General features: G+C 39.7%; 2 protein-coding genes across 2 annotated transcripts; one reads left to right on the top strand and one right to left on the bottom strand.

The window, feature by feature from the left end:
- Positions 1-2637: 2637 nt before the first annotated feature.
- On the bottom strand, positions 2638-12756 carry LOC306827068 (cell division cycle protein 20 homolog B-like). The gene is made up of 12 exons (XM_079348710.1): positions 12344-12756; positions 11951-12010; positions 8211-8415; positions 7328-7422; positions 6962-7019; positions 6648-6764; positions 5675-5892; positions 5417-5511; positions 4601-4826; positions 4339-4464; positions 4126-4249; positions 2638-3346 (listed from the first exon to the last, which is right to left on the bottom strand). Exons 2-12 carry the CDS (start codon positions 12002-12004, stop codon positions 3249-3251), a joined length of 1416 nt encoding a protein of 471 aa, XP_079204836.1. The 5' UTR covers positions 12005-12010; positions 12344-12756; the 3' UTR covers positions 2638-3248.
- On the top strand, positions 8927-11045 carry gpx8 (glutathione peroxidase 8 (putative)). Its single transcript, XM_079348700.1, has 3 exons — positions 8927-9345; positions 9510-9771; positions 10402-11045. Exons 1-3 carry the CDS (start codon positions 9139-9141, stop codon positions 10563-10565), a joined length of 633 nt encoding a protein of 210 aa, XP_079204826.1. The 5' UTR covers positions 8927-9138; the 3' UTR covers positions 10566-11045.
- Positions 12757-14187: the final 1431 nt, after the last annotated feature.

The following is a 14187-nucleotide window of genomic DNA, read 5'->3' as shown; positions in this document are numbered from 1 at the left end:
ATATTGTTGAACCTCTGTAGGTATTAAGACATTGATCGGCACTTCGTCATCTAAAACAACTGATAGTGTTGGTGAGCGAAGCGAAGTGTGTCAGAACGGGCTGAACAATGTAACTGAACACCAGGTGAACCGTGCTTACTGTTTAGCTTTTATAGGAGGTTCCAAAATACTGACCTGTAACTCCGCCCAGGAATCTATTTTTAGAGTCTGGATAAACTTAAGCCTCAATGGACTATGGAGCTTTTTGAAATCTGATAATAAATCGCTAGAAAAATCCACAGCTTCTTGAAATGAATGAAAGGCACTGGTGACCTCATCTTCAGTGTTGTCCGAGATAGATGAATGAAATGTGGTTTGGAGGTGAGAAGGAAGTGTAAATAAAATGTAAAACTTAAAAGGAGCAGAAAGGGACGCAGTCATGTTTCAGAGTATAGGTGTTTGTTTAGATAAACAATCAATCACATGGGGGCTGAAGAGGCCCCACAAGATTTTTTTTCATGAGTTCCTTTGCTGTTGATAGTTTTTGTCATTTGTCTGTTGTCAGTCTGTTTTCACCTCAAACTTAAAGTCACACGTTAAAGTAATCTAGTAGGCTGTCTCTGAAGATAAAAAGGCAAGGCAAGGCAAGTTTATTTATATAGCACTGTTCAGACACAAGGCAATTCACAGTGCTTTACAGGCATAAAAACATTAAAACATTAAAACAGAGCTCAAAGAAAGAATGTAAAATACATCATTAAAAGACGGGGATGAAGGTGAAAATACTCGATAAAGGAACAACTGTTAAAACTATTAAAAAAGGAAGAATGTGTTGCAGTAAGGCAGACAGTATATTTCTAATTGAAAGCCTGAGCGAATAACAAAGTTTTAAGGGCTGATTTAAAGGAGCTGAGTGTGCCGGCAGTCCTCAGTTGTTCAGGGAGTTTGTTCCACAGTTGAGGAGCGTAATGACTAAACGCTGCTTCACCTTGTTTGCTTCTGACTCTGGGAACACTGAGTAAACCTCTTCCTGAGGACCTGAGCGGTCTGGATGTTTTATATTCTACAAGTAGATCTGACATGTATTTAGGGCCAAGACAATTTAATGCTTTATAGACCAGTAGTAAGATTTTAAAGTCGATCCTCTGACACACAGTCAGCCAGTGCAGTGATTGAAGCACAGGTGTAATGTGCTCCACCCTCTTTGTGTTGGTGAGGACTCTGGCTGCTGCGTTCTGGATCAGCTGCAGCTGTCGGACAGATTTTTTACAAAGGCCTGTAAACACACCGTTACAATAAGCATGAATACATTCTCTCAGTTCCTACTGGGACATAAATCCTTTCATTCTTGGCTTCTTTTTCTAGTAATTATTGGCTGACCTGTCTTGTTTTAAAAGTCCAGGTCTGAGTCAATGAGTACACCCAGATTCCTGGTTTACTCAGGTGTTTTTAAGTTAATGCTTGAGGCTGTGTGCTGACTTGTCATCACCTTGGTTCATACAACAACAACCTCTTTTTTTTTTTAAAATGTATTCATTTTGGGTTAAGGTTACTTTATTGGACAGATAGGACAGAGATTGAAATCAGGGAGAGAGTGACATACGAGAAGGGAGCTACAGGCCGGATTCGAACCCAGGCCGCCTGTGTTGTAACATTTACAGTCTATAGTTGAGGTCTGTATATAGGGGACCTGTTCAATGCATCTAACCAGAGCAGGTATAAGCGATAGTCCTCTGGTGACAGTGAAATGAAGATCTGTGTGTGCAAGGGCCTGAAAGCTTTAGTCTGGTTTTAGGCCCTTTAAGATCTTAACCCAGACTGAGAAACCTTTGAACATTTTAACCATAAGATGTATCACTTTTTTTTTCTTCAGAGGAAGTCTTCACCACATGTGTCATTGCAACCTGTTTCCTCTAAATTCATATTTGCAAGTGAGGTACAACACCAGTCTTTGTCAGAAGGACTTCACTGTTCTTTCTATCCACCTGTTACGTTGGTTTGAGAGTATTACTAAATTATCTAAAGATGAACTCCTGATACATTCTGTATTTAGCTTTTGAAAGTGAAGTTACCAGGAAGAGAAAATAAGCCAGACTGGGGTCTGTGTCAGAAAAGAGTCTAACCCTGAACTCTGAGTTAATTTCACCTCAGATGGGAAACTCTGAGTTTCTAGTTGAAGAACATGATTTGAGTTCATGATTTGAGTTCAGTAGGTTCTCTCCGAGTTCTGCGACTATAAAAAGCAAAATAAATGGAGCCCCTGTACTACAATTCATCATTGCAACAGGACAATAAAAGGTCCTCGTACTTTGCCCCATAAGTTACACCATGTGGACATACAACAAGTAGGATATGTCTGTCGAGAGAAAGTAAAATATCTGCAGCAGCAAAGAAGAGAGAAGTGGTGGGGGACAAAATGTATGCTTGACTCAGTGCATACATTTGAATGTTTTCTTTTCATTTCAATGTGTGATCACACTTAAAAGAGTGCAGGTGAAAAACTGGAATGGTGTTTTTATTTCGGTGCAATCTAGTGGGAGAAAAGCAACTCAGAAGCAATTGTAAAGTAAATATAAGAACAAAGTTAAAACTCAACTCATGATGGTACCTTGCTTTAATCATATTTGACATATTTTGTAAAGTAAATATCATCCATTATTTGTGTGAAATTTGATCATCATTAGAACAATATATAGCAAACAAATAAATAAACAAACAAACATACTATTGCTTTTGTCTTTGTAGGATTTAAATCAAATGTAACTTGTTGTCTTAATGTGACTGCACTGGTTGGTGTTGGTGTTGGTGATGTGAGACTGGATAAAATTATTCAGTGTGAAGAAAATCTGCAACTCTCAAATGTCATCTGAAAATGAGAACACATCCAGCCAGGGTCTAAAAATCTTCTCCTTAAATGTAGACGACTTCCCTGCATAGTATAGCCTGAGGTAGCCCCTTCATCGGTGGGTCATCTGTAGGGCTTCTCGACAAAAGGACATGTGCAAAAACTTCATTCTGTAAAGCAGCTATGCAGGCATAACACTCAGACAAATGTTGAATTTATACACTTATACACACATGATGTGGACTGACTGAATGAATAAGGTAACAATGTGTGTTTCTTATTCTGTGAGAAGCAGGTGACACTGTGGTTAGTTCAGAAAACGAGACAGGAAATGTGCAATCTCAAAACGACACATCGTACACGCGTACATCGTACAGCCAGAGCCCCAAAGACACTGATGGAGCACGATAATCAGTGATGTTGATTAAAGGTCCCAGATGTGAAAGTGTTGGTCTGCTCCTGCAGAGAAAATCCGAGAACTATCGCTGTATGAAGCCAAGTGCAGGACTCGCTGAGAATGCCCTAAACAAAAAATAAATAAAAATCCAAATTTAATGGAAGTAAGAAATAGAGATATATATACACACACAGCATATACAGTAAGTGATCAGTACCAAAGGGCAGGATATCTGAAGAAATAATCAGCTTTGTGGAAGTACAGCAATATTTGAAAAGTATAAATATACAAAATGTGCATTGTTGAACAGTGTGATAAATATTCATCCTGATCTTTCTGCTCAGATCAACATAACAGTAACTGCAATATATAACTGAATAAATCAACACATTAAATAGACTTTTCAACTCAAACCTTGTTTAAATAACCTTAAAAGGATAGTAGAACATGTTTATTTTGTCATATTGGTTATTTATACCTACAGCAATTACCAAACTGAGACATCTTTTTCCAAGTGTTTGACTTATGGTTTGTTTCATTTCATAGTTTCCCATTCACTTTGAAGCCAGGACATAAATGAGTAATCACACAATTGTGGTTTTACACATTCGTCACAAACAAAAGCAGGTACAACTGATTCACTTATCTTGCGCCATATACAATGATCCAATCCATTTTGTGCCATTAGGCTGTGGTGAGGTTGCCAAAGATTTCCTTTTTTTATTCCTTAAATGAAAGTGAGCAAGAACTGTCTAAATTGTAAAAGTGTTCTGAATCAGAAACTTAGCCAATACAGGTTTTAAACTTAGACTGTGTGCAAGAGTTTGCTGCAGTGAAGGTGATTATCAGAGATGATTAAGGCCTGTAGTTTCTTATACAGTAAATGTATTCCAGGTTCTCTCACCTGTGAGCTGGAAGGTCGGTCTGAGTGAGGGAACTTCCCAGTTCCAGCAGGTGACTTGGTGATGAGGAAGGCCGTGACCTGTGACAAGACACCTCTTCTTCTCAGCCCATTGAAGAGAACAGATCTGCAATTTGAGTCATAAAGTAAGACACTGAGTATTTTTAAACAGAAAAAAAAAAATAACACCACTATTTCTTTGAGAGCCTTCAGCACCTGTGAGTTGGTGTTTGCAGAACTAATACAAGATGCAGAATCTGTGTCCCAGATCCTCAGCTCTCCATCTTTCCATCCTCCTCCTGTAGCGATCATCTTCCTCTGCCATGGACACCATCCCATCGCCTAAACCCACAAACACAATGGACAATAAGATGTAAGTAAAGTAATACTCAAAATGAATAGTGTCAGAATCAACTGAGCTTACTCATGCATAAAGTGCAAATTCATATAGCTGTATTTTATATTCCTAAAGACTGACCTTTACAGCGCAGGGATGTTTTATTGTAGTAATTGGCTGACGTGACTTTGTGAACCCAGCGATGTCACCATCCCATATACAGAGACCCCCTGTTGAGCCACTGGCCAGCATGTTGTCTCCTGGTGACCACTGCAGGCTGCAAATGCCATCCTGCTGCACTGCTGCACCAAGCAGAGGTGCAGAAACCCGAGGGTCAAAGTGATGGATACGTCCAAGAATAGAGCCGCTAGAAGAATTTGTACACTGTCAGCACCCAGTATGAATACAACAGCCTTCATGTTGTTACAGTCATTCCCTTAAGCTTACCTGCTAAAAGTCCTTTAGCTAAAGTATTTAATCCATATAGATTCTCAAGTTGACTTATCTGCTCCTGCACTGTAGGACAAACGCTTTCAGACACAACTGTTGCAGCACTTTCCAGCCAGTTCAGAAAAGCAGCTTGGGCTGTACGATTCCATATTTTCATGTATTGTTCTCCACAATGGCCTGAGAAACGCATCTTCCCAGTTGTCGGCCTATATAAGCTGTAAGAGCTCTATTCTCTTGAGACTTAACTTGTCAGACTGAAATTAACTTTAAAGCCTCCGACCCTTGTGGAAAGTTTCTGTGGAGATTTCATCTTGCTTCTAAATCTTTGACTTTTGTCTACAGATTGTCGGAAGTCTCTTCCAGGGATGAAACATTTATATTGAAGTCATCTTTTAAACTTCAGCATTTTCATTTCCCGCTGAGAGACACCCCAGAGGCTAATTATACAGTAGGTCTATGAATTGTACCTACAATCTGCATAGGCTCTTTTTTTGTGACAGCACATACCTGCTGAGTAACTGTTGCTTCCAGGAAAGAGCTCTGACCACAGATACATGTGAAGGGAGACACCTCAACCTTTGATTCTGTTCAACATCCCACAACTGAAGAGTCAAAGAGAGAGAGAGAGACAGACCGCAAACCGTCAGCCTGCTGATTCAACCACAGGTGATACACTTCCCTAGAACAACCCCTCCCCCTCCTCCTAACTTGAGTTTTTAATGAATCAGTTTCCATCCTCTTGTTGCTCATTTCCACAGTATTTACCTGCATCTCCCCACGCCTGGTCCCAATGCAGAGAGATCTGCCGTCTCTGCTCCAGCACAGAGACGAGACGGACTGAGTCTGAAGGTACAGAGGTCTCGGTTGTGGACTCGGGCACAAACATCCCAACAGAGCCTGAGTTTCTGAATTCCAAAGGTAAACAGAAGAGCCCAGTGCTAATGCAATCACACCATTACAACTGCAGTCGAGTATATTTGAGTCTGAAGAGAAGAGAGGGAGGAGAAGGAGAAGGAGAAGGACTACAAGCCATACTGTGCCAGATGAGTCTATCTATCTATCTATCTATCTATCTATCTATCTATCTATCTATCTATCTATCTATCTATCTATCTATCTATCTATCTATCTATCTATCTATCTATCTATCTATCTAAGCAGTGACAATAGGGATGAGTCTGAACTGAGAGCAGAGCTTCATAAGAGAAGTATGAGCTGTTTCCATTACTTTATTTAACAGCAGTAACGTTTTTCTGACTGATTCAACTTGTCCCTTAGACCCACCCATAAACACCCACGATAATATAGAATATGCGTTCCCCCCAAACTGAGAAAAGGACTTCAGTGGTAGATCTTTAGAGTAGTCATGATGAGTCATTCTCTATCCTGCAGCATGACACTTGGTTAGAACTGATTAGTCATTGTAAAAATGTAACTTGCATGGATACTTGCTATAAACTGATACCAATGCTGTCCTTCAGTGGATGCTCAGCTGCCATGAAAACTCCCCAATGCACATATCATGTTTCAATCTACATCAAATAGTCCCCCCAACAAATGCTTGCCCTCTTTCTGTTTAACTAGCCAACTAACTGAAGGCTGCAAATAAAACTATATTTTGTGCATGAGACAGCGTCAGTTTAACCCAAAGCTGTCACTGTCTCGGCCTCTGTTTTTTTTTTGGCCTATGCATCAAATTGAGCATGTGAGAATAATGCAGAGTTGAATCCATTCTTACAGTAGTCATTCAGCAGTGTTGGTGCTGCCATCTTCATCGCGGCCTTTCCCTGCAGACTCACAGACGCTTTCTCCAGAACATCGAACGGCTGCAAGTCATGTAGTTTCTCATCAGAGGCTGAAAATGAAAAATATATATCATATCAAACACACTCAAAATACAAACACAACGTTTCACACTTAAACCCTGCATGTTTTCATTCTGATGATGTCACACTCTCACTTCCTGGTATGACATCATGTAGTAGAGCTGTACAATACCATTGAGACACATCGATTTTCTTCTCTTTCTGTCCGTCTGTATGTGTTCTTTACCTTTACCAGCCTGTTGAGAGATCCCACGTTCTTTAACTGCATCTCTCCACACCCAACCCTACAAATAATTAAAAAAAATGTTGTCTAGTCATTCTTTCACACTTTTGATTTTTAAAAAAAATAAAATAAAAGTAGATCATTAATAATCAGACCATGTTAGACCATTTTCAGAGGCATCCAAAGAATCATTAGAAATCAGGTACTTTAGATTTTTTTTCTTTTTTAAATCTGTGTTATCAAAAAAGTGGCTTGAGTAATTGTTCTGATCTCTTTGCAGAGCCTCATGTGTGGTTGTCTTGGGGTAAGATGACATGCACACAAAAAAATCTTTGCACTGTGATTAAGTTACAAGTTCCTTGAACAAACCTGTTGTGGGACGTTTTCCTGGGCAGGACAAGTAGTGACAGTGTGTACTGTGGGTGCAGCAGCGATGCAGGTGAACACATCTGATATTGCTGTCTCTGACAGGGACAAGATAATATCGCGTGACATCACATAAATGAGTGACTTAGTGACGGACGGATATAACACAACAAGGAAAAAGAGACATTGAAGCCTGAGAATAATGGAATCATAAGGGGATCATACAGCTGTTAAGTAACCCTTATGGGTACCCTTATTAACCCTTATGGAGATTAGACTCATTCCTCAGGTTCACTTTTAACCTTAATCTTCCAATCAGTTCTCAAATATGTATGAATAAATATTATGACCATTTTATGGTGTTAAGCTGTTTTTTGTTTGCTTGTTGTTTTGCAGAAGCTGTAAAAAGAATAAGATTAAATGTTGAATGGTAAATCTAACATGTATTATTTTATCATGTGTACCATTTTAACCTGAAAATCCGTAAAATTAAAAAAAAAACATGCATATATTTAAATTGAAATATTTCATCTTCACTTCTAGGGAAGTGGGAGCATCAGTCATCTATACTGAAAATACTGCTATACACCTATGTAGTCACACTGTTGTTGCAAAGCGTTGTCACACTGAGTTGTAACACTGTGTTTATGTTGTTACGGTGCATGGTTAGAACATGTTTTACACACATTGGCCTGTCTTATATCGAGGTAACAACTAACAAACTAGAAGATAATAAACTAAATTCCAACACTTGTTACTCCATATAAACTCGAAACAAACGAAACTGTTGTCCTTTATTACAGTTATTGATCTTTCATGTAGGTGAGCTCAAAATCACAGGCACTGTCTCCTTTACATTTCTCTGTGGTGTGTTTGTTTTAAATACCTTGAAGGTTTCCTCTAAGGACTTTGTGTTTGGGTTGAGGGGAGTCCAACTCCAGCCTCTGACAGACTGCATCAAACTCAAAGCTGGGCTCACACTGCTCCCCGGTGGTCAAAGGTGTACTGGCAGCGGGACCCTCACTGCTGCTTCTTTGGGTAATCCTCCTCCTGAAGTGCTTGTATGAAACATGATGGGCGTTGTTTTGTTCCTGAGAGGACGTAATATTGATTAATAAATAGATTCATGTAAACATAATCCCGGGTTATCCCATAATTCTTGATATAATACACCTTTAAACTCCAAACGTAACTTCACAGTGTCAAGCATGCACATTAAGGTGGAAACTTCCTGTGTACACTTTCAGAGAAAAGATGTGGCTCTAGCTTCTGACCTACATATTTGAATGATTTGCCCAAACAATGGTCTATGTGGATTGTTCAAATGTTTGCTTGATTGATGGCAACTTATAAGCAGTAAAATGTTGCTGATGTTAATACAATTTGAGGTAATGCACATCTACTGCACGTTATGATAGTACACTCCAAACACACTAGAAATTACACTCGACTAGTTAATATCTAATATGTGAAATTAAACTCATCTAACAGTAATTATTTTCGATGAAACGTGAAGGATTAATTAGTTTAATCAGAATCCTGCAGGTCTATTTTTGTTTTTCTTGAAGTGTCCAATCTGCACTCAGAGGACAAAATGTATTTGATACTTTAGTAGGCTTATAGTAGCCTAGTAGTCTAGCATAAAGCCAACCAGTACAATACTTGAGAGGCAACATTGGTCTTATTGTGTCAGAACGTGGGCTACGCTGTTACTAGTATTCTGACTAACTTGACTAAATTCTTCTGATCCGCCCTGAAACGTCCTGGCTGGAGTCTCCACTCCTCCCGCACGGTTTGTTCTTCCCCCCTCCAAGATGGAGGCCTTAGGGGGCTACCCTGCCAAGTCCTCTAACCCAAAAGCGAGAATGTTGACTGTCCTGCTCAGCATGACAGTCGGTGTCGGCTGTCTATTCCTCTTGCAAACGCAGCTGGTGAAGCCCAGAAAGCCGATGGATTTTTATTCGTTCGAGGTCCAAGACGCGAAGGGGAGAACGGTTTCTCTGGAGAAGTACCGAGGAAAAGTACGCACACATCATCATCAGTCAGCTAAGTTTTTTAAAGATATCTGTGCAAACGTTTTGCAAAATACCCAGTGTCATCTTAGGACACGTTTCATAGCCTATAGAAGTTTTTTCTTCCAACTCATTCATCTGAACTCATTTGACACCGTTTCCCTCTCGTCCAGGCGTCTTTGGTTGTAAACGTGGCGAGTCACTGCGAGCACACGGAGACAAACTACAGGTCTCTGCAGGAGCTCCACAGGGAGCTGGGCACCTCTCACTTTAACGTTCTGGCCTTTCCCTGCGGTCAGTTCGGGAACACTGAGACCGGGACCAGCCGAGACATCGAGGCTTTCGCCAAGTCCACCTACGGCGTTACTTTTCCTTTCTACAGCAGGATCAAAATAATGGGCTCAGAGGCCAACCCTGCCTTCAGGTTCCTCACAGGTGGGCCAAAGAACTACCATCTGCTGTGCATTGTATTTCATAAACACTAGTGCACGTGTGAAATGCATAAATGAGAAGTATAGAGCTACAACGTCTTATTGTGATTTGGGTTCTGTATGTAGTTTTATTTATTTAAAATGATGTCTACTATTTTTACACTAATAGAGAGTAGCCTACAGTGACAGTAAAGAACCCTGGACTTCACACACCAAACTTTTCCTTTCCTTTAGGCCAGTAAATGTTGATTTTTTTTCTTCATTCTATGATTATGTCATAAATTGTGTCTGTTAAAGTGTTAGTCTTTTCTTTGCCTACCTTTTCTATCATTTTGGATATAATTAGCAAGTGCTACTGTGACAGGCATTTCTTTTTTACAGTCTTTGTTTGATAAAAGTCTACATTGGAGTTATGCACAATTTATTTAATACTCTGTATATTATTGAGGGGTTAGGTTTGCCACGATCATAAATTGACTCCTTGCTTGTTCAGGTTTGATTTTATTGAATGTATCAGACAGCTAGAAATAAAATATTTATATCTGTCTTTAGAATTGTTCTTATAAAGTTTCTGCATTGCTACATTCAGTTTGTGAGCACAGTAATAATGAGTATCTGATGTACGGTGTTTCAGATTCTGTGCAGAAACTCCCAAAGTGGAACTTCTGGAAGTTTCTGGTGAATTCAGAAGGAAAAGTGGTCCGCTTCTGGCGAACAGATGAGTCCATGGAGAGCGTCAGGCAAGAGGTGGTGACATTGGTGCGAGAAATCATCCTGAAGAAGCGGCAGGAGCTTTGATTAAAAAAAGCTTACATCAACAGATACTGTACACACATCTCTGTGGTGTCCATGTTTCCAGCAGAGGACTGACTGAGCTCTGAACTGTTACAGCGGATGTGGTCAGGAGATGTTTCGCTCCAGAAACAGACAGGATCAAATGAACCAGTAGTTTTAGCCTTAAAGTCCACAAAGAGTCACTCACAGTTAGTGAGTCACCTTGTGTGAGCCTGTGTTTGCATGTGAATGGGGATCATCCTGAGGTTGACAATCATTATGAACATTCCCGACAAAGACCACTGCAGCAATTGAAGGATTGTTAAGCCATTGAAGTGTTGGATTTTTAAAAAAATAAATGTTCAGTTAGAATTTAGTCTGTCCTTCATACCAACTCTTTCTAATGTTTGCATCACAAATATTTCTCAAGGATTAGTATTAGATTGTGCCCTATTCTGACTGATTTGAGCCCAGTAAACTACATTACAATAAGTTGATGATTTATACTGTTTTCTTTTTTTCTAATTAATTACTTAAATGCATTCATTTATTATCTAAACCACCAGGGAGCAATGCAATAGCTGACAAATACTCAATAAGCTGTTTCAGCTTTTAGTCTGAATGCTTACATGTGTATGCAAAAATTAAGACTCTTGACACCCAATCATCCTATAAATATGTAATTTGCTTAAATCTGTCGTGTTGATTTAAATGGGCAGTTGGAGGGCAGCAGCAGGTAAGCTGGCACACACAAAATCAACCAGCTAACAAGACACTGCCTTCCAGCCAGCCATGAATACAGAACAAAGAATCATCGTGGTTATCTTTTTAAACTGATATTTATGCACCTGCCTCAACTGGAAAGCCTGCCTATCAAAATATACCCCATTTATTTATTAGATTTTAGGATGCCCATGTCTTCTGATGAACCAACATTTTCATCATAACTCAGTGCATCCAATAAATGAGAGCATTTCAAGCATTATGCAAACGTGACTGTTAAGGTAGCAGAGCAGTGTGAGCTGGCCACAGAAACGTCAGCTAACATTACACTGCCTCCCAACCAGACACATCTCCTCAGCCTTTGTATGCAAATACACTGATTTGACTACAAGCTGGAAGTTAATCTAATGTAAAGTTTGTTATCTTTCACACATTCACCTCCTGACCTCCTTCTACTTTTTATTGCCAGAGGTGAATGAAGAGAAGTATGTGAATGTGTTGGTGTGCAGGATGTGTGAGGTCATGTTACAGTGAGGAGTGCAGCTGACAGCTGTCAATCAACAACACAGCCAGCAGCAGTGCACTGCCATACTGTCACAGACTGGAGCAGAAGCTGCAGGGGAGGATGCTGCCAGCTAAATTCAAGTTTAATTCGTTTTTTGTTTTTTTTTAAAATTTCCTTTTACCTTATAGGGACAGTGTCTTCTCTTCCCTGCAAGATTTCTATGCATCTTCTTCATGCTTTCCTGATTATTAAAAACAAAAAAAACAAAAACAAAGCCTAGTAACTGATATGCTCACAAAATTAAGTACATAAGACGGCAAACTTAATTAATCATCTTTCTAAATTAATCATTTAGAAAGTTTTGGGTTATCTTATGCAAATGATAGGCTATGCCGTCAGTGGAATTAATGTATTATTTCATCAGCATTTTATTTTTAAAGAGTTGTAATATGTTTATATGTGTTTAGAGTTTGAAGTTGCCTGGAAGTATAGCCTATCAACAACAACGTGCCATTAAATGATATTTAAGTAACACTTCACAATAACTATATTGTTTTATAATAGGCATACTCACCCAGTTATCATTTAGGCGCCTCTTCTCTCTCCATGACTTGATAAAAACACCTTTCTCTTCTCTGTTAGTCGGGTTGAAGCGCGTGCCGTGCCTCGTGCACCTGTCGTCTGAACTCCTGCATGAGCTCTTCTAATAAATAGTCTCCCCGGGCGGACGGAGGAGCGGGAAGCACTGTCCTCTGATCTGCTATTGGCGGAAGAGTAGGGTTTTTTTTTGTTTGTTTGTTTTTTCAATCGAGTCCTCGTGTCCAGGGATTTCCTGCGCGTCCCTGTTTCTACGGGAGACAAATAGAAACAGTCAAAAGAACAACGATGTTATCAGGTAATAACCCTCACAAGGACATACTTTAATGTCTTTGAGGTGTCAATTTGCCAAGTTTATCTTTTGTTTATCAGCCTTTTCTCCAACGTCGGTCAACTATAGGTGAAGGAAAATAACCTGCTTTAAATATGTTGGTCGTTAATAATGGGAAAAAGCAACAACAAAAAAAGTAAGTTAGGCCTGTAAAGTTATTTAAAGGAAAACAATTAACAGCCTTTATTTTTAAAGGAAAGTGAAAGCCTATTTCTGTAAGAAGCTTATTGCTATTAAAATGAACAATAATAATAATACTACCAGCAAAACAATAAAACGAGGCTGTGCACAAGTAAGCCTAATATCCCTCTATAATTGTTATATAAAAATGTCAACAAATCGTTGATAAAATAGCTCAAAAAGTTCAAAAAGTTTAGGGACACAAAAGCAAGGATTTGTTTTCTAAGCAAAGACGTCTGTAAAGGCCTAATTCAGACACAACAAATAAAGAATGGAATAAAAATGAAGCATTTAAAAATATTTGTATTTTATTGCAGGCGTATTCATTGAGTTAGGCTAGTTTTCATTCATTCTACTTTCTTAAATTAGATAATACATAATAATTAACAAACGCATCAAGACAAACAGAAAAGCAGTTTTGATGAACAGCTTTCATAGCAACAGTTGCACTGGCAGCCTAACCGTTTCTCTGCTCAACAGTCACGCAGTTTTGCGGGAAGCGCTCGTGTCTCCGCGGGTCTCACCGTCTTATGACGAGCTGCTGTGGCGGTAAGTGGGCTGAACGGCGCGAGAGCAGCGCACGTTCTCGCCACCTGCCACCTCCATATGCGCTCAGTCCGCGAGCTCCAGCCTGGAACAACAGTAGGGCTCCGACAGTCACGTGCTTTCTCCAAATGAAACGCACACTCGACAGTCTGATGGAGCAACAGGAAGCCATGCACAATGTATAGGCTACATAGCACATCCAACATTCCAATTAATCAAAATAAACATTAATTATCCTGTAGCCTGTATACATACGTTTTGAAGTCTATCTTTCACTTTATGACTATTATTGAGTTCTAAAAATAATTTTAAGGGTAACTACTGCTCACATAAAGGCCTAAGGCTTAATAAACTATTACTAACCTAGCAAGACAGCGTCCCTCCAGAACATATGTTAATGTGTTTTTGTTGTTTGATTCTTTTTATTAATATTTTCTGCTCACCACCTCTTTCCCGCGGGACTGTGTCTGGTTTGCAGCCTCCCTGCAGGTTTGGCTTCAGTCACCTTAGAAACTCATTGTGTCTGTATTAAGCCTACTTTCGCCCCCCGCATCGCCCCTCGCAGTTTGGCGGTAGATTAACCGGTCAAATGTGTCACAAGCAGGAACACAGCTCGACGCTCCGCGCATCTCTCCACAGCACTGCTGTTCAATGGCAAACGAATTGTTTATTTTCAGTTAAAGTGGATAAACTCAAGTATGGTGTCGAGCTAAGCTGACGTGAACGTTTGTTCTGTTGTACAAGAAGCTGAACACAAGCGCTGT

The sequence above is a fragment of the Symphodus melops genome (assembly GCF_947650265.1).
Source record: "Symphodus melops genome assembly, chromosome: 1".
Taxonomy (NCBI): domain Eukaryota; kingdom Metazoa; phylum Chordata; class Actinopteri; order Labriformes; family Labridae; genus Symphodus; species Symphodus melops.
Note: the sequence above shows the minus strand (reverse complement) of the source record. Positions and strands in the feature narration are given on the sequence as shown.